The sequence below is a fragment of the Micropterus dolomieu genome, linkage group LG23, assembly GCF_021292245.1.
Source record: "Micropterus dolomieu isolate WLL.071019.BEF.003 ecotype Adirondacks linkage group LG23, ASM2129224v1, whole genome shotgun sequence".
NCBI classification, from domain to species: Eukaryota; Metazoa; Chordata; class Actinopteri; order Centrarchiformes; family Centrarchidae; genus Micropterus; species Micropterus dolomieu.
In genome coordinates this window covers 844,899-869,998 of record NC_060172.1, presented here as the reverse complement: position 1 = coordinate 869,998, position 25,100 = coordinate 844,899, and the positions used below count along the sequence as shown (strand labels likewise).

At 39.0% G+C, this 25,100-nt stretch overlaps 3 protein-coding genes across 12 annotated transcripts in view; 2 read left to right on the top strand and 1 right to left on the bottom strand.

The window, feature by feature from the left end:
• Positions 1-13,812, top strand: part of LOC123963126 (F-box only protein 15-like) — a 21,653-nt gene extending 7,841 nt beyond the window's left edge. For 5 of the 9 annotated variants that reach the window (XM_046039699.1, XM_046039698.1, XM_046039695.1 and 2 more), the window contains 10 exons: positions 1,250-1,395; positions 1,604-1,797; positions 9,215-9,277; positions 9,364-9,483; positions 10,380-10,454; positions 10,555-10,650; positions 10,777-10,887; positions 11,137-11,220; positions 11,912-11,958; positions 13,690-13,812. In XM_046039699.1, coding sequence (XP_045895655.1) covers positions 1,250-1,395; positions 1,604-1,797; positions 9,215-9,277; positions 9,364-9,483; positions 10,380-10,454; positions 10,555-10,650; positions 10,777-10,887; positions 11,137-11,220; positions 11,912-11,958; positions 13,690-13,693 — 940 coding nt within the window. In that variant the 3' untranslated portion in view covers positions 13,694-13,812. Of the gene's footprint in view, positions 1-1,249; positions 1,396-1,603; positions 1,798-4,257; positions 4,980-9,214; positions 9,278-9,363; positions 9,484-10,379; positions 10,455-10,554; positions 10,651-10,776; positions 10,888-11,136; positions 11,221-11,911; positions 12,090-13,689 lie in introns of those variants that run through there. The other 4 variants (XM_046039697.1, XM_046039696.1, XM_046039702.1 and 1 more) reach the window with 4 other exon arrangements.
• Positions 13,692-25,100, top strand: part of LOC123963129 (tetraspanin-8-like) — a 33,366-nt gene continuing 21,957 nt past the window's right edge. The window contains exon 1 of the mRNA XM_046039708.1: positions 13,692-13,782. The gene's annotated coding sequence lies outside the window, so the exon portion shown is untranslated. The remainder of the gene's footprint in view (positions 13,783-25,100) is intronic.
• The window catches only part of LOC123963128 (E3 ubiquitin-protein ligase TRIM39-like), a 5,755-nt gene continuing 2,900 nt past the window's right edge, over positions 22,246-25,100 (bottom strand). The window contains exons 4-5 of one of the 2 annotated variants that reach the window (XM_046039705.1): positions 24,391-24,577; positions 22,246-23,777 (exon numbers count right to left, since the gene is read on the bottom strand). In XM_046039705.1, the coding sequence (XP_045895661.1) occupies positions 22,702-23,777; positions 24,391-24,577 (1,263 nt within the window). In that variant the 3' untranslated portion in view covers positions 22,246-22,701. Of the gene's footprint in view, positions 23,778-24,390; positions 24,675-25,100 lie in introns of those variants that run through there. The other variant, XM_046039706.1, reaches the window with a different exon arrangement.

The following is a 25,100-nucleotide window of genomic DNA, read 5'->3' as shown; positions in this document are numbered from 1 at the left end:
GCTGGGGGTCCAGTGGGCATTGACTACATCTGGCTTCGCCCTTATCCCAATAGCGACAGCTCTTAGAGGGCGAAGCCTATACGAAATAGAACGTTGGTTACGTATTGTAACCCCAGATTCTATGAGTATAGGCGTAGCCCTCTAAGCTGCGGGCCCGACTGGTCCCACCAGCGTCGGCTGAAGAAAAAAAGCTGACCTCTTGGGAGCAGATCTCTGGTCTCGCCGGTATTATATACCTAAATTGCGGACCTGAGAGAGGCCCGTGCACGGCACATGGGCGCGAAAGAAATCTTCAGGACTGCGCATGCGCGCGGGGATGAACCCAATAGCGACAGCTCTTAGAGGGCTACGCCTATACTCATAGAATCTGGGGTTACAATACGTAACCAACGTCCTTTATCCAGCAGGTTCTGTAAAGCCCAGTCAGTAGGTTCAGTCGCCCTAAATAGGACCATAATTTATTAAATGAACACCATTCTGTGTTGAAGAAGACTTGAAACTAGCGACTGAGACCATAAACTCATGTAATAAGTTCACAGAGCTGAGGCGTAGCATCATTTTCTTAGACTTTTTTGCAACCAGTGGAGTCACCACCTGGTGGTCATTTAAAAGAATGCAGGTTTAAGACTTCCACATCGGCTTCACTTTACAGATCCGGAGGTTGCTGCTTGGTCATGAGCCTATAAATCATAAGTGGATTGCTCTATCTGCTGGTCGCAACACATCACTGCAGCTTTAATTTACCCAGCCCACAACACGTCTGAATGTGGAAGCCCCAAATGTTGAATGTTTAATTGTTTATTTTATTAAAGTACAATAATGGAAATTAAGCAGTATCTCCATCAAAAGGTGACATTTAGGAGAAGACCAGAAAATAGGAGTATAGGAGTGTCATGTTGTGTGATTATTGATGTGGATTAGTTCATGGTTGTCACATAGTGCTTAATTTCAAATGATTTAAGAGCAAATTTCATCATTTAAAATACACGTTTTGGGACCTTTCTCGAATTTCAAAACAAATTTATCACATCAGTCTTAATTTTAAGAGTAAATATTAATTAGTGATTCTCAAATTGGGGGACTCCAATGTTATCTGTTGTTAAATTTAAAACAAACGTTATCTGTTCAGTTCTGTTGATAAGCTTTAAGCTGTTTCAATCTGTTTTTGGGTTCCATCTCTTTGTAATCACCTCTGAAGTTCCTCAATCATCTTTACCCTGTTAATCTTCCTGTTTGTCCCTCCCTGCAGCCCGTACTTGGAGCCTGTGGAGCCTCCACTCGTGGATATCTCGGACCCTGAGTTTGGTCTGCACGGCTACTCTCTGTACTTTGTCCTGCACAACACCGGCAGTGAGATCATGTCGGGACACTTCCGCCAGCTCTCCTGTCACACATGTAATCCGATTACATAATGCAGTTTGTGAAAAATGTCTCTTATTCCTGAATCTTTCCTGACTTTTCTGTCACTATTTTAAATGTATTTAGAACTTTAACCTTAATATTTGGTTCTTTAGTTAGCACCACCCTGATTAAAATAATCCAGACAGAATGAGTTTTCCTGGTTGGTGGAGATACCTAAAGTTTGTTGTGTTGCTGTGATCAGTTCAGATCCAGCATGGACTGATGGAGCTGAGGGTCATCAGCCGGACCGACGTGTCCCAGCACAGATCGCTGTCTGGTAACATCAAGCTGCCCTGGAAGAGCGAGACACTGGAGGGCTCGGTGGAGGTACATCTGGCCAACACAATAAAGGCATTTCAGAACCTGCCGCAGAACACACACCTAGCCGGTCATGCAGTAAGTTGGGGTGTGTTTTAAAATGCGACCAATAGGGATGCAACGATTACAGATTATTGTCAGAGAAATAATGCATAATAATCGTGATTAATTAATTTCACAACACCAGTAAGGACTTAAGTTCATTTTTAATATTTAATTACATTAACAATTATATTTCTATAATATGTAAGTATTATTAATATATAAGAGGAATATTAACTTTTATCCACCAGGGGAAATTGTTATAAAGGAGGGGACTAAACTGAACTGTTACGGTCATCAGCTCTCATCCGTACATGTGTTTTAGTGAAAATGAGAGAAAGAAATTAACTGAAATGCAGTTAATTGAAAGTCTATAAGCTCCTGATGTTTGTTAGTGTTTGACACCAGTCACCAGTTTCTCAGCACAGACAGGAGGAGGCAACAGGATGTAACATTAAATGTTCAGTTACTGTAAGTATGTGCAATAAAACCTTCCAGAGTAAAAAGACGATACCTTATCAGGACACCTGTCTGTGAGGTAAATCATCTCTGTCCTCTGTCTGTCAGGCTGGATGTTATTTAAAAGCACAGCTAACGTTAGCTTGGTAGTCAGCCAAATGTTAAAAGCAACCTAAATAGAAAGCTGTCTGTCTGAAGCACAGACTGGTCTGTAGTCTTAAAATTTGCTGGCCGAGACAAACCAGCCGCCCCTCTTTCCACCAGGTAACGTTACCTGCAGGCCGTGAGGAGGAAGTTTTTTATTCTTTCTAAACGCTGTTGTGATGTCGGATATTGAGTTTATATACAGTAATCTTTGCTATTGTATTTGTTTTTTTTTGTATACATTATTTGTATTTAAAATATTAAATTCTAATCCTATAAATAATTTAAAAACAACCAGGCAGCTAATGTATACACTTGAATATACATTTATTTATCGCAAGTCACATGTCATCTCACTAAATAACAATGTTATCGCACATTAAATATTTTCCTCCCACCGTGCTGGCCTACCTCATGCCTTTTGTGGCTGGTCTTACCAAATAACTGTCACCAAGTAATAGTAAAATATCGAGAGTGGTATCGATGAAAAATTGGATCATTAAGCAGTCTCAATATCAATAAAAATTAAAGAACCCCATCCCTAGGGGTAGTAGTTATACTACTGAAGTGTGTGTGTGTATATGTATGTATATGTATATATATATATATATATATATATATATATATATATATATATATATATGATCTATTACTCTGTTGAACAATTAATAGTGCAATAAAGTGGCTGTATATGGACCTAACGTGGGTGGTGATGGCACAGTTAAGACACAAGCCTTTTACTGTTCTGGTTTAGCGGACCAGGAAACTCACAGACCAATCGCATGTGCTCCAATCATCTCATGTGACGCTGCTCAGCCTAATCAAATCTGTGCATACCGATGGTTGCGAGTCGAGTCCGCGAGATTCACCAGAGCCGTTTTGGAAACACACACGAATTGAGGAGACGAAAGATAAAAGAGATTTCACATGGCTTTTAATCAAGAATGCACAGATTCTTACATGTACATTCCTCCCACAGGCAGTTCAGAACCAGAATATCTCATTATAAAATTGGTTAAGACTACACTTCATCACTTCAAGCTACACTTTTTACTTAATTTTTTCAAAAAATTAGGCTTTTAGTTTTCTTAAATTTAGAATTTATTATTAGAGTAGTTATTATTTATTATCCCTCCAGTTTGATGTGAAAACTGACTGAAATATTATTTGATTTGACAGTCCGTTGTTGACTAAAAACACATGTTGATACAACTATATGTTATGTTACTGAATGATAACGCAAGTTAGTCGTTATGATGTTCTGGACCTTTTCTCTAACTGGACCTCTTTGAATTCTACTTGAACACTCCTGACCTAGTTGCTCCAGAGGCGTGCGACATCTGACATATATAGCAATTGTAAGCCGCTTTTGATAAAAACGTCAGATAACTGACTACTACGACTACTACGACTGTGACTGTGACTACTACGATTACTACTACTACTACTACTTCTTCTTCTTCAAATTCTTCTTCTTTTTCTTCAAATTCTTCTATTCAATAAGCTGTATTTTTGTTAGGCTACTCTTTAATAATTGATATATTGATTAAAGTATTGTGTCTATATCCTATATCTATCTTTAAGTAATCTAAATTATCCTTGTCTGCTATTTTTAAATGAACCAAACCAAAATATGAATGAATACCCCCAATTGCTCACATATACCTAGCTGAAATTTGAAACTAAAGCTAATAAGAAGAAAACATTAGAAATAATCCAACAAGATGACCTCTTCAACCCATCGCATGCCATTGATGTGGTGACGATTCGGTCAGCAGACGCGCACGCACTGTGGTTGTAGACGTCTGCAACTTAAAGGATGTTTCGTTTTGGGGGGAAAAAGGGTCACATCCCTTTTTTTCAGCTCTGATGGTTCTTTCTCACGCCGCGTAGAACTGCTGCATCTTATCGCTGACTCTGCTGGACGAGTTCCGGAAACCCTTCTGGTGCCTCAGCTCACCCATTTGGGTCAGGATGGCGAAGCATACGCTGTCCTTCGACTACGACGGCGAGCCCTTTCTGATGGATCACCAGGACTCGGATGGTAAAGTGAAGATGAGGCTGGTCTGGTTGAAGGAGCAGAAGCAGTTCTTCCTCATCAGCCTCAGCGTCTACGTTTCTATCTTCAAAGTCAACAAGCATTTCAGCAGAGACTACTGTAGCTAAACGGGCTCGCTCAGAGTTTTGGTTTATGATTTTTACAGTTCTGATGAAGTGACTTTGACTTTTTCCAGCGTTAAAATCAGTTGTTTACATTGTGGGCTGTTTTCAGTATAAATAGTTTATTTTAGAAGTAACGATCTTCTAACATTGATTAAACAGACAGTGTCACTGTTGTTTTTGTTTCTTTTACACTAACACATACAAAATGTAATATGTGAATATATCGGTGACATCAGACTAGATGCTGAGCAGAGCAAAAAGATATAAAGTTTATTTGATTTCAGTACTTACTGAGTATTTATTGTCAGTGAGTTATTTTAGTTTGTTTATCACAAACACATCACAGAATATTATATGTATGACTAATAAATTGCTCTTCTTCTGTAAAGGTTGAACATTTATTTTATGAACAATGCTCAGAAAATAATAAATCCTTTTTTTCCCCCCATAAAGATTTGGCCATGATTTCTTAAAAATGCTACTCATCCGTGACAACATGAGTTATATTTTGAAGCTGGGTGGTTGAACCTCATCTGAGACCAGACCCTCCTCATAATCTACAAAACACAGCACTGAGGACGCCAGTTCACAGAGCGACGTGGTGTTCATTATTACTTACCAGACTTATTTCCATTCCTCAAACATGAAGTCCAGTATCCAGGTTCAGGAGTGATTTGTCCCTTTCTGTTGATCAATTCTTTGTTTACTCCCCACAGACACATCTATAAAATCTCTCATGGTTGTCCAGTAGTGTCACATCACCATGACGAGCTTGCTTTCCATCACCAGACAGGATGAGAATAGGATGTGCTGAATCAGGATCCGGAGTCACATTCACTGCAAACTGCTGGACACCCACTGGCTTGGCTACAAACACACACAACTATTATTAATTTTACAAAGTTAGATGTCATAGCTTTATCTAAATGAAATATCTTAAATCTTGAGTGCTAAAATGACAGGGGTTCGGTTTTAGTAAGGACTACACAAACTATTCCTTCAACTTCAACAAGCGTTTGACCTCAATAAAGCTTAAACTTGTAGTGAGCCTATGTTCTGTTTGTCCTGAGCAGCTGAAGTTGCCTGCAGGCTGAAGAAGGAGGCTTTGTAGGCTTGGTTCATTCTGATTACCTGGGGAGAGAGCGACTTGCTTTTTGTGACGTTGCCATACTGTAATTAGTATGGTCATATCCTGTAACCAATTTGCATAATTAAGTCAGTACTCATGTGGTGCTTCTGTTTGTTTGTAAACTGGCAACTAAACCAAGGTTCAATTATAAAATGTCCTCCTTTATAGGTTTTTTTTTGTGTTAATACATTTGTAATACATAAACCAGTCAAACAATACCCCAAATTTCATTTTGGAATAAAAGCTTCTGAAATTCTTTATTTTTAATTTGTTCACAATGAACTTTGTGACGTTATCACTCGTCCTGAGGTATAAAACAAGGCAGAGAAACAATAATTATTTATATTATGTCATTAGTAGAACGACTGAAGAATGGGTAGAGTTTCACAGTGAAGGAGCAGCCAGTAAAGGAGTAGAGAAGGTCTGCAACATCTGCGTCATGAAAGGAGACCAGACCATCCTCATAATCTACAAACATCCACCTTCTGAGGACGACAGTTCAGAAGAGACGGACAGGGTTTTAGTCAGTGGCAACATACTTATTTCCATTCTTTAACCATTTAGTCCAGAAACCATCTTCAGGACTCCTTCAAAAATCGTTTGAGGTGGGGTTTGTGTGTCTGTTATTAGGGTAGAGTTTTCCATAGGCCAGATATTGAGTGATGCAGGGGAAGTGGCTGGTAAAACAAAGGGGCAAATGGGCATGTTGTGAGCCAGTTCACCAAATTCATTATATCACTGGAAAGTGCTGAAATTTGTAAAACCCGAACTGCAGGTCAAGAGCCACTTCGATAATCACCAGCTGGACAAACACTAAGTTGAAGTTGGTGTAAAGTTATTTATTAACCAGCTGCTCTCCTATTTTAATGACAGAAGGTCAGTGTTGACTACATCAATGAGAACATGATGGAGGAAATGTAGAGACTTACCGGTGTCAGGTGTGATGTTGAATAGAAACACTGAACATTGTACTCGTGTAGCCTCGTGTCCTCGTGTTAGCAAACTGTTGGTGAGAGGATGGGTGAGTCAGATAAACAGGGGTGGGTGTGATTGTGCTGTAGTTTTGTACAGCCTCCACTACATGGTAGTAAAGAGTCATATTTCCAACCCTAACATCTAGAAATAGTCTCAAAGTCAGTGATGTATTAAATAGATAAAGGTAAAAAATTGTGGGATAAAGTACATGTACAGGTATTTATTTTGCAGAGAGTCAGAGGATTACCAAAGTTCTTAGAGTTCATCCTGAAGGGAACATAAATGTCTGAACTAAATTTCATGTCAATCCATCCAACAGTTGTCGAGATTCAGTATTTCACAGGAAAGTGAACTCTGAACAGGTGACATTTATCAGATTGAAAGGAGTGATTAATGACTGCTTTGCTAAATTTACACTCATAAAAACATCTCAGACAAAAGTCAGGGAGGTTTAGAATAAGAATAGCAAAATGTTTTTTGCCAACATTATTATTCTCTTTTCTCTTTATTAGTTGTTCTGCAGTCTTGATCTCAATGACTTAAAACTTCTGTCCTGTTTTTATCTGTCCAGGGACTACAGATGAACTCTGACAAAGACATCCACCAATGTGTCCCTGAGCAAGACACTTAACCCCTAGTTGCTCCAGAAGCGTGTGACCTGTGACATGTATAGCAATTGTAAGTCGCTTTGGATAGAAGCGTCAGCTAAATGAATTAATGTAATGTAAAATGAAAAGAAGTTATGTAGAGGTGTAGGAAAGGAGAGGAGAAAGGACAAATGGGACCCATTCTCTCGGAGGGAAACGGGTAGCGCAGGTTGGAGTGTATACTGGCCTGAGGGAGTCTCTGTTTCTGCCTCTGTTCTGGGGGGAGCTCGTGTCTGTTGAAGACAGAGTTGTGAGTAAGAAGCACGCTGAAGAGGAATGACCAAAGAGAAATTAAAGCCATGGCTGTGAATAAATGCATCAAATACCTTTTATTCCTCTTCAACCTTCTGTTCTGGGTGAGTCTGGAAAACAGATAATCTTTTATTTAAGATATCATTTCCATCTTCTTAACACTTTGACTTTACAGGTGATGTTTTGGACAAGAGGTTATGTTCCATGTTTAAATCACATTTTTCTTATTTCACAGAGTCGCAGGTTTATTTGGTTGTTTGAAATTTGCCTCAGATTTGATGCAGGAATCACTTAGTGAGTTTTTTACAAGACTTCCCTCCACAAACTTGTTCAGTTTCAGGGCGTGTCCCAGTGATCGGCTTCGGTCTTTCAAGTGCAGCCTAGTATCACTGCTCAGCCTGTGCTTAGATTTTAAATGAAGGAGTAAACAAGATTTTGTAATATTGTCTATTTTCAGTTTGGTTGTGACTACTCACAGGACTAGTTGGTGAACTACCATGAGCTAACAGCTAAAACAGGACTCGGCTGGCATCTTGTACTATTTTGTTATATAAAAAGTTGCTGACTTGCTCATCAGCTCATCTCTGTTGCTAACGGAAAATAAATTCAGACTGTTTATTCAGTTCCTGTCTTGCAAAACATTCCTCTTATGAGGAGCAGTTTATTCTGCGACAGAGGAGGCTAAATAAAACACACAGCTAATAATCTTCCTCCACCTTTTGGCTCTTCGTTCCCTTAAAAGTTAACATTGTCAAGATTTCACTGGATTAAATGCCATTTGAATGACTTACTATGACTTAATTTACTGTAACTGTGATCTCCTATAATCCCGATACCTTTAAACCTGATTATTTGTTATTCCAATTTATTTTAATCCTTTCAACTGCAACCAATTAATCAATAAATTAGTTAACCAATGAATTGACTAATCCCCAACAACTATCAGAACTGTATTCCTGATGAATTGTAATTTAATGAGCTTCAATCCTGGTAAATGTTCTCTTGATAACTATCACTCCAAACAACTTTACTCATGATCAACTCATACAACTCACGCATTAGTCATGTGGAGGCATGTTTGTGTCACCTGAAGAATGTGAGTCCAATATTCTCTCTGTTAGCTCTGTTTTTAATGTGCTCTAGAAACCTTTTTGGTTTGACCCCTCAGTTCCAACGAAGGGAACCCTTTCCTGTTTCAACAGGTCCCTGTGCACAAAGCCAGCTCCATAAAGAAATGACTTCCCAGTTTGGTGTTGAGGTTCTTGGCTGCCTTGCACAGAGCCCTGACCTCAATCCCATCCAACACCTTTGGGATGAACTAGAACACCGACTGTGACCATGAAGTGTATTTTATTTCATTTTGAATCAAGGTACTCTGGAGTGGACACAGACAAGAAACAAAAATATTCTTGCTGTGCAGCTGGAAGTTCCTCATGCACTCCAGGGTTCTTTATTAAGTGTGTTTTTTTTGTCCTGAGGGTGGCACTAGAGTAAAGGCCATGTGCTTTTTAAAATATAATTATCCTTGAGGGGTCACAAATCTAGTTGTTTAGTTTCCCGTTAGATTTGGAGATCTCTTGTATGCAGAGTTCGAGTTGCTGCGGGTTTTCTTCACGACACGTCGCCAATAAATTCAAGTGATGCTTGTTGCACATTTAAATCTCACCTCTCTCCCTCTTTCCAGCTCAGTGGCTGCATCATCCTCGCCGTCTCCATCTACCTGAGAGCCGGCTATAATATAAGCTTGGTGAGTCACAGTTTTTTAATAGGACTTGTGCTATGTTATTGTGGACCAGCGTAAAATACTGATTCACTGTCTCCCTTCACCTTCAGATCGCCAATGATACTCTTCCTGGCGTCAACCTGATGATCGCCATCGGAGCGATCATCATGGTGCTCGGCTTCCTGGGCTGCTGCGGAGCCATCAGAGAGAACCGCTGCATGCTGCTGTTGGTGAGGACTTGATTGGATGTTTTCTAACTAAAACCTGATTTTAGAGAACATTTTTTGAAAATAAAAAGCACTCAGGAAAGGCACCAGTATTCGTACGTTTTTTTTATATATAAAAATATTTTATATGAATTTAGCAAATAACTCATTATGATACAATTGGCTCTCATGCTTTCTATTAAAAATTAAGTTATTGTCACGTAATGTTTTATTTGCATCTTTAGTAAAAAGCTAGAAAACCTTTTCCATTGTTATGTATTTATTAGCAAATTTTTGTTTGAAGTTGTTAACTTTTCTGTAATAATAATAATTATATAACAAATAATTGATTGTGATTAATTGAAGAGATTAAAGTGAAACATCTGCAGAAAGTTTTTGATTTCATTGACAGTAGCTTAAGCTAGAAATCACTAAAAATGATTAGTAAATAACTACACTGTTTGAGTAGTGAGTATGAGACAACTGTTGCTGTACTGATTATACAGGATTTATCAAGACATCAGGTAAACAGGAAGTTTGCCGTTTCTTTCAGTAATCATTTGATTTACATGTAGTTTTCACAGCATGGTCCACACTTCATGTACTGGTATAAAACAGAATTAGCGAGTGTTCTCTAGCGCCACATGAGACACAGGAAGAGAAGTTTAACTCCTTCGTGGCTGGTCCAAAACATGCGATTATTCATAGCTGCGTCTCCCGACCTCTGGCCAGTAGGCCTTCATGCACCGGCATGCATCATGGAGCGAGGGCCCGCACAACGCTGCTTGCAACTTTAATCAATATTCTTTTTTTAAATTTAATAGTAACCGTTGATATTTGGAAGCTCAGAAAATTATGTGAGTAGAGGAGATTTGGTTAAAGATTTTTATCACCATTCCCCCCTTTCTCTGTTCCCTCAGTTCTACATCAACATCCTCATCATCTTCCTCCTCCTGCTGGCGGCGGGCCTGCTGGGAGCCATAATATCGTCGAAGGTAAAACAGATAGCAACACCGTCATCACGTCACCCTGTAGTCTCATCAGTTTGTTGGGAGGGGTGGAGGTGGTTTGTGTTTATTTTGTTTGTTTGTGCAGTTAGATGACTGGGTGAAGAACAGCATGCAGAACTTGCTCCCACTTTCAAGTCAACCAGCTAATGTGACAGCAGACCTGAATAGCTTGCAGCAGGAGGTAACACACACACACACACTTATACGCGCTATAATGTGTTGTCACTCTCAAGGTCTAAAACTCTTGCTGTTCTGCTGCAGCCTTGCTAACGGCTGAATCTCACGTGTTTTTGTATTTTCCTTCCAGCTGCAGTGTTGTGGTGTTGTGAATGGATCATCAGACTGGAATAACCAGGTTCCCAGCTCCTGCAACTGCAATGGCACACAACCAGCATGTTCAAACGGCGTCTACAGCACGGTGAGAACCGAGCACGAGTGCTTGAGTGTCACTCGGGTGCACAGAAACACATTTTGTGTTCTATGATTTTGAATATTTTAATTTTTAGATTGATGTCCTTCGTTCCTGCCAAGCAGCGACTGGTGTCAGTTAATATCTCTGAAAATCAATCAATCCACTGCTTAACATTTATCATCGTGAATAAAAAATATAATGATGGTTTTGGTATCAGTACTGCACAGTATGATGATGTCATGTTTCGTCCTGCAGCCCTGCTCCACCCAAATCGTCAATGTGCTGCAGAAAACCATGCAGGTGTTGCTGGGAATTGCCTTCGCCATCGCCGTCTTTATGGTCAGCACACACACACACACCCCTTAACATTTTTTCATTCCCCATGAGAAACAGCCATGCAAAAAATAACCAAGGCATATACCTATATTAATAATAATAACTTCATTGGTAGCTTTTTGTTTTAAGTGAAGATTAAAGTTTCATTAAGCAACATTAATAAACAAACAATATGACTACATATTTCAACACTTCAAAGGATATACAGTATATATATATATATGCAGTATAATGAAAAGTACATTTACTGTGTATAGCACATTTAATTAACATATAAAAGGTGCAATACAATGTGCTTCACAAAAATATAAATATAAATATAAAATATATAATATAAATATAAAAATATATAAAAACTCAAAGTGTGGGTGTGTCTCACAATTAAAGCCTTGTAAGGAAATGAAGGGAAACATTAGAGGGCTTTTAATTTTTTTGTATTAAAAGCATAATCAGAGTAGATCAGAAAACAAGCAAGCTTTATACAACCATAAAACATAAATGAAGTCATAGTACGAAAACAATGAAAATAGAACAAATACAGTATGTGTTAACTAAAGACAAAATATAATACATGTTTTGACCAGACTTGATGATTTACACCATAAATCCATAAATTGAACCCCAATATAAATTTTTTATATATGGTGGCAGTCTTTAGTGTTTGGTTTTGATTTGTTTCCTTTTCTCTCTGCAGATTTTCGGCATGGTCTTCTCAATGATTCTCTACTGTCAGATTGGCAGGTAGGAGACTGCCTTCACCACTGCCTGAACACCCACACATGGCCACGCCCCCTCGCTGACTGGCTACAGCCAATCAGCAGTGCCTAAATGACCTGTGTAACATGCATCATTAAACCTAAGTGCTACTGTAACTTAACCCGTGCTTTTACTGTGAAGGAACACGCTGATATTGTGGTTTAAATTTCATCTCATTAATACATTTTATATGAATATGGAGTCTTAGTGACAAAATAGTGGAAAGGCTAAATATATAAATATTGTGGGCTAAAATGATAAAAGCTGCATGTGAAAAATGTAAATGCAAGAAATGTGAAGAGGTGTAAAATGAACAAAAAACAAAAGTAAGTGAAAGTGATGTTGTTAGAGAAAAAATAAAATAAAAAATCAAACAAGTGAATTGATCAAATATCAGTGTTCCCATAACTGTATAGAAAACTATTACTTTATGCACATTATTCATCTTATTAGGAGACCCATTACTGCCAAAATGATAAACCAATAAATGTGCTTTTTGCCGTTTTCTGCCCTGTGTTACATGAAAGATGCTTAAAATAAAAATAAAAGTGTTGAATCATAGTTTGTTTGGCAGGAATGGGCTTCCATAGATTAGTGTAAACATATACTATACTACTGGCATTATAAAACAGTAAACCTTGAGTTTGACAAATATTGTTATATTAGACACAATACTTTTAAGTTCAGAATTAGTAATCTTGTGGAGCAAAAATGTATTTTTTTTCTTGTTTCTTTGCACCGATTCTTGTTACTGGTGCATTTATGAATGCTTTTTAAAAAAAAAAAAAAACATATTTAAAATTTTTATTTTATTTTTCAGGCATTGGTTGAAATCTGTAATGATGTTTTAATTTTTTTGTAACCTAACTGAATTTAGTTTGGGAATGTGTCATACCATATAAGAAGTTCTCTGAAATTTGCCGTTTTATCTTTATTTTGTAGTCGACTACCACCAGGGAAATAAAACTATTAGCTTGCAACATGAAATGGCAAAGAACAAATGCTTTGAGAAAGGTTTATACTTCTTGTCACAGTTTCTATTTGGTTTTCTGTTCTCTACCTGTGAACATGACAAAAGAGGAGGGAAGACTAAATCATGCCTGCATGTGTGCTAATTCAGCAGGGATGATATTACATGAGAAAAGTTGATCTACAGAGAAAAATGTGAAAGCAACACAGAATGAGAGCTGCACTGCTTTAGATTCCGTAAAACATTATCATAAATTGATGTGTGAAAGGCAGAACAGGAAATGTCTCCAGAATGCAGGAAATTAAGTGTTTAGTGCACAAAATTTTCTAGGGGACCCCCAGACTCCCATTTATATATTTAAGCATTGAATATGATTCAAGATTTTCCATTATACGGCAGTGAAATTGGTATAAAATTCATCCTAGGTGGTATTAAATTTAACTTTGACAATCCTGGGGGTACCCTCAGTTAACTAATGTCACTTCAATAAAATATTTATGTTCACTTTTTGTTTCACACGGGACACAAACCCCGGTCTCCCGGTTCAAAGTCCGGGTTCTGGCCCTCCATCCACCCCAACCACCTATTTATCCAGTCTTTTCTGTTAAATATATCGAAACACCATGTCAGTACGTTATGTCGGAGCTAGTGTCAAATGAAAGAAACGCTTGTGAAAGCCTGTGGAAAAATAACATTTCAATCTTAACTTTTAATACAAACTTTTTTGGGCTTTTTATTTTTTGCAGGTGATCTAGTTCCGTTGACCTCATCAGAGTGTGACCAACACCTTTAGGAAGATGATGGATGGCTCACTCCAGAAACTACTTAGGGGAGACCAGGCATGGTTGTAACATGGGGAGAGTTGTAACAACACCAATTCCACCAATTAGAGATAATATAGGAGTCATGTGATCATTTTAGTATTTTCCTACTTCCTCCCCGATCACGCATGGTGGTTGTCAAGGCTGGAAACAGGTACATTCAGAATTTATAGAGAAAAAACTCTAAACTATATTTTGTTTAGTAGCTGTACTATTGCAGATACAATTGCTTGACTTGACACGTTCTGTCTCACCTATACCAAGTAGGCTGTGCGACCCTGTGCTGAGGAAAGGTCTACCTGTGGAATGAAGACCCGCCTACTTCCTGGTTTCCGTGCAGCTAACACTATGCTGACACTGTTTTCCAAGACCTCCATTCAGAGTATATTGACCATTTGCATTGTCTGCACAAAACAAGAACAAACTGGACGGTTGATAAACTGGGTGGCAAGATGTCTGGTGAACCAATGTGCAGTATTACTTAGATGACAAACCAATACACCGTGAATTTAGCTCATGCGGAGTTTTTTCTTGTTTATAAACTGGCAACTAAACCAAGGTACAATTTTAAAATGTCCTCCTCTATAGTTTTTTTGTGTTAATTAATTTTTAATACATTAATTCAGTCAAACAATACCCCAAATTTCATATTTGTTTATAATGAAATGTATCTGTAGCCAAAACACTGCATATGAAGTATCTGCATGTCATTCATTTTATACTGGAAAATGTACAAGTGTACATATTATTGTCAATGCTCAAATATATTTTTTGAAATGACATAACATTAAATACATTTGATAACAGTTTGCTAAAGAAAAATTGACCCACATGAGAGATTAATAAAATCCTTAATATTCGTCGTCTTCATCTTCTTCGTCTTCTTCGTCTTCATCTTCTTCGTTGTCGTCGTCTTCTTCGTTGTCTTCTTGTCCTTCGTCATCTGAAAGAAAGAGATTTGTCACATCCATTAGAAAATGTTAGCAACACTTTAGCTTGGCCTTTTTTCTTTCATACTTTTCTTTAGGAGCACCAACATCACTCGTCCTGAGGTATAAAACAAGGCAGAGAGACACAATAATTATTGATGTTATGTCATTAGTAGAGCGACTGAAGAATGGGTAGAGTTTCACAGTGAAGGAGCAGCCAGTAAAGGAGTAGAGAAGGTCTGCAACATCTGCGTCATGAAAGGAGACCAGACCATCCTCATAATCTACAAACAGTCCCACCTTCTGAGGACGACAGTTCGGAAGAGACGGACAGGGTTTTAGTCAGTGGCAACATACTTATTTCCATTCCTCAACCATTTAGTCCAGAAACCATCTTCAGGACTCCTTCAAACATCGCCACCTAATTGTTGAGGTAGCTTTGGTAGGTTTGTGTGTCTGTTATTGGGGTAGGGTTTTCCATGGGCCAGATATTCAAGTCTGGGCGCTTGCTGTGCCACTCGAGGACATTCAGAGAGTTGTCCTGTTTACCCACTCCTTTGTTATCTTGGCTGTGTGCTTAGGGTCATGGTCCTGGTGGAAGAGGAACCTTTGCCCCAGTCTGAGGTGCAGAGCGCTCTGCAGCAGGTTCAGGTTTGCATTCATCTTTCCCTCATTATCCCTAATTAGTCTCCCAGTTCCTGCCGCAGAAAAACATCCCCACAGCATGATGCTGCCACCACCATGCTTCACTGTAGGGATGGTTTTGTCCAGGTGATGAGCGCTGCTTAGTTTCCTCCAGACATGACGCTTGCCATTCAGTCCAAAGAGTTCAATCTTAATAGAATCTAGGAAGATTCCTGGTGTTTACAAACTTCTTCCATATACGGGTGATGGAGGCCACTGTGCTTATTGGGACCTTCAATGCAGCAGAATTTTTTCCATACCTTTGCCTCAAAACAAACCTGTCTCAGAGGTCTACAGACAATTTTGGTGGACACGTGGTGGATGGGTCACAGTGGGGGATTGAACCTGGGTCTCTCACACCAAAGGCATAGTCTTATCCTTTGCACCATCTAACTGTGGATGATCAGTGGAAACAGGATTTTGAGCGTCATGGCAAAGGCTTATGTATAATTCAGGAAAATAATGAATTTAATCTATTTTGGAATAAGGCTGAAACATAACAACATGTGGAAAAAGTGAAGCGCTGTGAATACTTCCCAGATGCACTGTATGTGTTTTTCCTTCTCCCAACTTACATTTTGTCCCAGAGCAGGAGTTTTCCAAATGCTGCACCAGATCATTCCTGACGATCTTTTCTAAAAGCTTCAAGGTCACCTTCAGAGCTCCAGGATCCTGATATGTCTGAACCATTAGATCCACTGTGTCAAACCTTTCTGCCATCTCCAAAAGAGCTGCAGGGATGCCTGAAAAGTCTTCCAGGTTGTCATCCTGCTTCAGGAACCACATGAACTGCTTGAACTCGGCGTCTTTTAGTTCCAATAGTCGTCCAGAGCTCTTTCTTAAGTTTCACCATTATGGCTCCCTGTTCACAATAAGAGACATTTTCAATCAGAGGGACATCCTGTTTTTTCACTTTATTGGCTCTCACAAATTTGTATTTCATAAAAATAGAGTATCATTTATAATGTTGCTCCAGGTTGTTATAAGTTTGAGTCAACAGTAGTGTTTGAATCTCTACTTGTGTTACAGAAAAGTGTATACAAACAAAATGAATGGGACTAAAACAATTACCTTTTAAAACTTTTTTTTAGTTTTACTTCACATACCTCTACAGGGGTTTATAAATGGTCAGTCGATAACACTGGATGCTGAGGGGAGCAGTTCACAACACCTAGAAGGAAAGTAAAGATTATTGGAGACTGCACTTCATTCTCATTCCTGGTGCTTAACCTGCTGATCAGAAGCTGACAGGTGTTAATAATAGTGTTAATATACACACTGCTTTGCAGGCAGGAAACACCTCTGGAAAAGTCAGCACACGCCACATTAGGTTTGTGAAAGAAGATTCCTGAAAGTGTTGTGTTTTCCGACTCCCTTGGCCTTCACAATTTAGGTGCTTTGTATACAGGTGTTGTATCACTGCATTGTTTTTAAAGAAGGGGAACTCTGTTTTACCCGAACCGAATGTTAGAAGTCTAAAAAATTACCAAAACTCAACTAAAACTTAGTATATTGGAAATGACAACCAAACATATACTCAGCAGCCCAAATAGGACACATACAGCCCTTTATAAAACGGGTAGCTCAAATCAAGCAATTTGATAGTAGTGGTAAAATGAACGTATATAATGGCTTTGACCTCGAATTCCTTTGCACAGATCCGTATCTAACCTAGCAGGCAAGCAGAAACAAGAGAAAACCACTTAAACAGTGGATCTTTTCAAACCACCCAGAGGTCTGTTGTATAGCTGCTCTTTTTTTATATTATTTGTTGAAAACATGTTTACTGCATTAAAGCTCAAGAAAGGATAGTTTGGTCTCATCTGGTTAAAATTCCTGTATTTTTTCATATTGCAATATAAATAAAATAAAAAGAAACATATTGCAATGTCAGTTTTTAGTTGAGAGCATATTTAATTTCATGCAGCCCTGTTGCACTTTGCCCTGCTGCACATACAACAAGCTTGAAAGCGCCCAGTCCATGTGCCAAAGACTTACTGCTTTGCTATTAAAATATTGCCCAGAGACTCAAATAGTTGACATTATAAATGACAACACAGTTTAGCAAATTATGAGAAATATATGAACATCAAGACACTGCAGCAGGGAGTGCAGCTTTTATTCATCTAACTCCTGACCTTTTATACAATATGTATCAATTACATATCAGGTCCATTTCTGAATGTCCATCAGTTTAATTTTCAAAATACAAATGAATAAATATTACTTTAAACTTACTTAAATTAAATGTGCCTTGCCTTATAAGTGTAAGTGTAACCAAAGTACTCACCTGCATATGCACTGTGATTGAGCTGAGAAATTCTTCTTGAGACACGAACGAGTCAGGACTGGAGCTTTGCTTCACTTTCTCTACCACTTGTTATCAATGTCTTGTTGTTTCTGGTTTATCTAATCTGCTGAAATTAGTTAATAATAATAATAATAATAATAATCTTTATTTGTAGAGCACTTTTCAAAAACAAGTTACAAAGTGCTTTAACAAGTGACAAGACAATAATACCCAAGAGACAATAATACAAAAACAATACAAGATAAAAGCATGAAAACATTGAAAAGACTTAAATACACGTTTAAGATAAATATAAAATTAGTAAAATACAATAAAATAAAGTCAAATAAGATCGGGAAAGGCTCTCCTATAAAAGTATGTTTTAAGAAGGGACTTAAAAGAGTTCACTGACTCAGCCGACCTGATTTCCTCGGGCAGGCTGTTCCAGAGCCTCGGGGCCCTGACAGCAAACGCTCTGTCCCCTTTAGTTTTCAGTCGAGACTCTAATATTTAATATAAAAGGGCAAATATGAGTTTCTCTCTTTAAAACCCTTTTTCAGCCTAGAGCTTTTTTTGACATGACATTTTCTGACATGATATTCTGTGACTCCAGTCATTTTTGGCAATGTGTCACGGTCCTGTCCTGAGCTTGTCTGTGTTATATTATTTTGGCCATGCCTTCTCTGCGTTTTGATTTTGGTTTCTCTGTGTCTGGGTTTCAGTCCTGTCTATTGCCCTGTGTCCAGTATCTGTTGACTAACTATTAGTCTGTGTTTTGGGGTTCAGTCATGTCTTGTGTCTAGTTTACTGTGTGTGTGCTGGTTGGTCTGGTACTGTCTGCTTGTGGGGTTATGATTTGTTTACTTCATTATGAGTTTGATCATTCTGCTTTAGCCTCTGTGTAGCCTTGTTTATTATTTTATTCATCCGCATCTTTAAGCTTACTTAGTATCTGTCTTGTATCTTAGGTTTAGCTCTGTGTCGTAGCTCCTCGTTCTGTGTCTCGGTTCATGTCTTAGTGTTTTCTCCGGGTCTGTGTACTTCTGTGTTGTTTTACTCATGCCTGCTCTGAGTTCTGTTTTATACCAGCCTCAAACTGTTGGTGTTAGTTTTGTTTTGATCTGTTTGCTTGTGTCTGAGTTAGTTTGATTGTTATTTCTGATCTGTTACATCTTGTGATATGGCCTTTGTTTAGTGTTCAGTAACCCGCGTTGTGCCTGTTACCCCTTGTAATCCCTCTGCATGTCAGTCTCTCTGTTTTCCCCTGCTCTCTCTTTTGAACATTACCTGCTCCGCTCTGAGTCCTGCGTTTTGGGTCCACCAACCTGCTCACCATGCCGCACCCTGACACAATGATTAAGTCACCGGTCAGTTTTTGCAATTAAGACGTCAGGAGTTGTTTAAAACTTGTTTTTCTGCATTTCTACTGTACAAGCAAAACACGTCCCATCCGAAAAACCTGACATCTAGGCTTCAGCCAAATGAATAAATGTAAATGCAAACCACCCATAATACACTGCTCTCGTAACAGTCTCATTCTGTGAATACTCAAATATATAGCCCTTAAACATAACATGCCCCCGTGTACTTTCCAGAAATGTTTGATATTTGTCACCTCTTAGTTATTTTCAAGTTGGCACAACAGCACAGGGCAATGTAAAAATAAAGGCAAGGCAAGTTTATTTGTATAGCACATTTCAACAACAAGGCAATTCAAAGTGCTTTGGGAAATTGGGAAAAAAACACATTATAAAATGGTAAAATAGAAAATAAAAACATGATTAAACAAATATAATAATAAACAGGGTAAAACAGGACAGTAAAAGTTACAGTGCAGTGTACAATCAGGGTTAAAAGAGTTAAATGGAAAGTAAAAACAGGCTGAGGGGTTGAGCAAATAATTGAAATCTTTTGAAAAGAGAATAAACAGAGAAGTACTACTCTCTCTAGCTAGTCTGTACTCGGGTCCATAGCAATCTTTGGGTCCACTGAAACTCCAAAAACCCTCGGACACTACAGTGAAACCAGGACATGTCTGTCCACAGGTCAGTTTGATCCAGTTATACTCTAGACCCACCTGCGCATTTACAGGTGGACAGAGGGTCCTTCAAATCACACAGGTGTGAAATTTAAGACCACTTCCTTCACTCTGTTCAATCTCACTCTCATTATCTTTTCACTCAGTTACCTACTCATTTCTCACCGTGTAAATATTTAATCAAAAGCTATGGTAAAAAGAAAAGTCTTCAGTCTTGATTTAAAAGAACTGACAGTTTCAGCAGACCTGCAGTTATCTGGGAGTTTGTTCCAGATATACGGAGCATAATAACTGAACGCTGCTTCTCCTTGTTTAGTTTTGACTCTGGGGACAGAAAGCAAACCTGCCCTAGATGACCTGAGAGGTCTGGATGGTTCGTAACAAAGCAGAAGATCAGAAATGTATTTTGGCCCTAAACCATTCAGTGCTTTATAAACTAACAGCAGGATTTTGAAATCAGTTCTTTGACATACGGGAAGCCAAAGTAAAGACCTCAAAACTGGAGTGATGTGATCCACCTTTTTGGTCTTAATGAGGACTTGAGCAGCAGCGTTCTGATGGATTTCTTAGGGAGCCCTGTAAGGACGCTGATACAGTAGTCGAGTCGACTGAAGATAAATGCATGAATAAGTTTGCTGAGACATAAGTCCTTTAATCCTTGATATATTCTTCTGGTGATAGTAGGCTGACTTTGTAATTGTCTTAATGTGGCTCCTCAAATTTAGGTCTGAGTCTATGACTACACCAAGATTTCTGGCTTGATTTGTGGTTCTTAACATTACAGATTGAAGTCGAACACTGGCTTTCAATCGCTCCTCCCTGGCTCCAAAAATAATAACTTCAGTTTTATTTTTGTTTAATTGAAGAAAAATCTGGCACATCCAATCGTTGACCTGTTCAATACAGTTACTCAGCGCCTGTATGGGATCATAGTCCCCTGGTGAAATGGTTATGTAAATCTGTGTGTCATCTGCATAATTATGGTAACATATTGTTGTTTTTCATAATCTGAGCCAGCGGAAGCATGTAAATGTTAAACAAAAGAGGTCCCAGAATGGAGCCTTGGGGAACTCCACATGTCATTTTTGTCAGCTCAGATGTGTGATTACCTATAGGACACAAAGTAGTCCCTGTCCTTAAAGTAGGATTCAAACCAGTTTAGTACTGTGCCAGAAAGTCCAACCCAGTTTTCAAGTCTGTCTAGTAATATGTTGTGGTCGACTGTGTCGAATGCAGCACTGAGATCCAATAATACTAAGACTGAAATTCTGCCACTGTCAGTGTTTAAATGGATGTCATTGAAGACCTTAACAAGAGCCGTCTCAGTGCTGTGGTGTGGTCAAAATCCTGATTGGAAGTTAAAATATGCCGATTTATACTCCTGCGTAGGGTCCTACGTGTGTACCTACGCCGTAGGCTACGCACGTAGCCATACCTTTATAGTTGTGCGTAGGTGTGTCCGTCATTCTGCAATTACACCCCCAAACGCTAGTCAGCAGTAGCGCTACAGCGTCCACTGTGTTCACTTTTGCCGGCCGAGCAGGCTAACTTCCGGTTAAGCGCTCCGCTAACGTAAATGGGAGTAAAATTGTAAACGTGCGACTGGTGTAGCCTTTTAAAATGTTACCGACCGAATGGATCACATTCTCATAGCGAAACGAGTCATTTCGCTCGGGTTGCGACGGTCAAATATATTAATTCACTGTATTACAGCCGCCGTTTTGGCCGCTACTAAAAGTTATTTCAAAGCACGGGGTACTTCCGGTCCGCTCGGAGGCATTGCGAGGCTACCCAGCCGACCAATCACAGAGCTTACGGTCCGCATTGACTCGACGTGTAGTTACATTTTGGAGGTGCACGGCGTAGCCTCTGCGTAGCCCCGTAGCCTACACTGTCACCTACGGCCTCAATTTGACGCAGTATAAATTTGCCTTTAGTGCCAAGAAAGCACCAAGCTGCTGAAAAACAGCTTTTTCAATGATTTTACTTAAAAATGGGAGATTTGATATGGGCATTTAATTGCTCATTAGTGAACTGTCTTTGCTCTTTTTTAAGAGTGGCTTAATGACTGCATGTTGTGGGGAAAAAACCTGAGAGGAGAGACATGTTGACAATTTGTAGTAGATCTGAGGCCATGCATTTAGACACATTTTTGAAAAAATAAAGACAAAATACAATAAAGTAGGATAAGTTCTATATAAATGTATAAATATATACATTCTAGTACTATGGCAATACAAATACAATAACAATTATGTCCAATCATTACAGTCAATTGGAATTCCTATTAGTGGAAAAAGTCCCGATGTGGCCGGTGTTGGATGTCAGAGAAAAAGATTTTAAATTGTGGTGGCAGGTTGAGGCATTGTGGTAAGGTGGCTGGTGCCAGGCCTGTAATGGTCTGTGGTATTTACAGTATCTGGAAATGTCAGTAGATGATAGATTCTTCTGATGTGCCAACATTGGCTGGTGCTTTGGCCACTCAGAGATAATTCTGTATATTGTATGTTGTGTTCCTCCAAACAAAGAAAAAGTCGGGATTTTCTCACTGTTACTTTATTGTGCGGTATTCATTAACCATACAATGCCAGGTAGTACCTTCTATATACACACATTAGTGGTTGAATATCAATATGCACATCCCAACTCCTTCCTTAGGGGAAATAATCACTCTGGAGACTGTAGCAGTGAGCAGAGTGAGGCCGAATCTGTAACTCCATTTCATCAAAGAGAAAGTGGCACCATCTAGTGGCACAATCTGTTACTACAACCAAACCCCAGTACATTTTCTGACAGTTTCAAAGCTACTCTTCTCGTATTATTAGTAATAATCATAATAATAATACATTTTATTTCTATAGTGCTTTTCAGGACACTCAAAGACACTTAAAACCAGAAGTTATGTACATTTAAAAACAGATAAAATACATAAATAGCAAAATATATGAACATGAATATATTGAAGTTTATGGGGAAATAGTGAAGTTGCTGAAAATCTAATCAGTGTAATTGACAGGGGAGACGATCAGAGGGGTTGAGTTTTTGCCCTCATAATGAAGACCAGGGCTGAAGAATGGGTAGAGTTTCTCCGTGAAGGAACAGTCAGTAAAGGAGTGGATAAGGTCTGCAGAATCTACGTCAAAAAAGGAGACCAAACCCTTCTCGTAATCCACAAACACACCCACCTTCTTTGGCGGATATTTTACACTGAGATGGACAGCAGCCGTTCTGTACTTATCTGCATCCCTTAAACATATCGTCCAGTAGCCATTTGTAGGGTTTGCTGTGACCGATAGCTTTCTGTCGATAGACTCTTTGACGACACCTAAATCCCAAGAAGTCTTCCCTTCAACTTGAGCCTCGTAGTAAAATCTTCCTGAAGAGAAGCTCTGCTTTCCCAAGACATTTGCGGCACAATTAAATCTTTCTGGGTTGTCTGGGAGGTTTTGTTTTACGTCACCACAGTAAACCTGTTTCCCGTCCTCAGACAAAATGAGGTTGGGATTTGCTGTATCAGGATCTAGAGTCACATCCTTTGCAAACTGCTGGACCCTGTGCAGCTTGGCCTTGGCGATCAGCTTCTCTTTCTCTTTGCTGAATTCTTCCTGCAGCTGATTCACAGCTGTCCCGACACTTCCTCCATATGACGGTGGAGGGACGCTGACTTCTGTCCAGTTCTTGGTGAGAGGAAGTGAGCCAAAGGGGACGTTGAGGTGGTTTTCGGTGCGTGAGAGTTGCTCCATCTTATTGCTTGTCTTTGTCAAATCGGAGATTTCCTGCTCCAGCTCTCGGATGAAGTCGTCGGCCTGTTTCTGTGCTGTTTTTCGCTTTTCATTAATTGCCTTGATAAGATAAGTCAAACTTCTCTTAACAGACTGCAACAAAACAGCGAAGACCCGCTCGCTGTCTGCGACATGTTTGTCTGCAGATTTGTTGCTGAGCTCTGCGGAGTGTTTGATTTCTCTGATCTTCATCTGTCTCTCCTGGATCATCAGCTTAATTTTATCCCCCAGCTCGGCCTTCTTTCTTTCATGATCACTTTTGAGAGGAACAGAGTCATGGTTTTTGAGGTCTAAAACAGAAAGGCAGAACAAGACAACATCTGGTCAGTCTTACAGAACAGCTCTTGGTGTTTACTGTGTCAATTACTATTCTAATTAGGGACGTCTGATAAAGCGATCCGAGTCACTAACTATCTTCCAAAATACTAAATTTGGCTTATCTTATTTTTCATGATTTACTTAATCCAAACACTGATTCCCTGATTCAAAACCATTCCGTTTATATGCATAAATTATAAATTAATATAGAAGAACAATCTACTAGAGAGAAGACGTCTCACTCTGTTGTAGTTAAGGGAACTACAGAAACACTCTGTTGTTGTACAGTGGTGGTACAGAGTGGAACGTCTTCCCACAGAAATGATCTTTGGCGGAGTACAGACCTTGGCTGACAAGTTTAATTGTGGACAGTCGTCAATTTACTCTCACAATTTACATTAATAACTAAAAACGAGAAGATTCTAGCTGAATGTATTGTACAGTGGCTCGGGATAACTATTAAAAAAACTTAATTATTGTTTTGATTTGATAAATTATCCATTATGAATATAATAATAAATTATGAATAATATATAATTTATTAGATGCACGTGAAACTTGTTTTCCAGATATTTATACTTCTACCTTGAAGTCTTGAGAAGGATTTTTCCAAACGCTGCACCAGATCGTTCCTGTAGATCTTTTCTAACACCTTTAAGGTCACCTTCAGAGCTCCAGGATCCTGATATTTCTGTACCATTAGATCCACTGTGTAACACCTTTCTGCCTTCTCCAAAAAAGCCTCTGGGATGCCTGAAAAGTCTTCCAGGATGTCATCATGCTTCAGGAACCACTTGAACTGCTTGAACTCGGCGTCTTTTAGTTCCAATAGAGTCGTCCAGAGCTGCTCTTTAAGTTTCACCATTATGGCTCCCTGTTCACAATAAGAGACATTTTCATTCAGAGGGACATCCTGCTTTTTCTGCAGAATGATTGATCTACTCTAACAGCACGTCACAAGTGCAACTGTTGTAAATGTGAATCTTAACGAACCGATCACACTGTGAAGAATAGACCAGTGACAAGAACCATAAGGTTTGATACGGGATAAAAGTGACCGGGGTGATTCAGATGCATTTCCACACAAAAGGAAACAATAACAAAGAGTCACTGCGTGTTTTTCATATTTACCGTGATGCAACTTAGATGTTTTATTGGATTTAAACAATGGTTGCAAAGGAGACATGCAGAGGTGGAAATTGGAGAAAAAACTCAAGAATATCTGTCTCCAAAGCAGCAACAAACACCTATTGTATGGTTATTCTTGTTTCTCTTGTTCAATCGGCAGCTTTTTC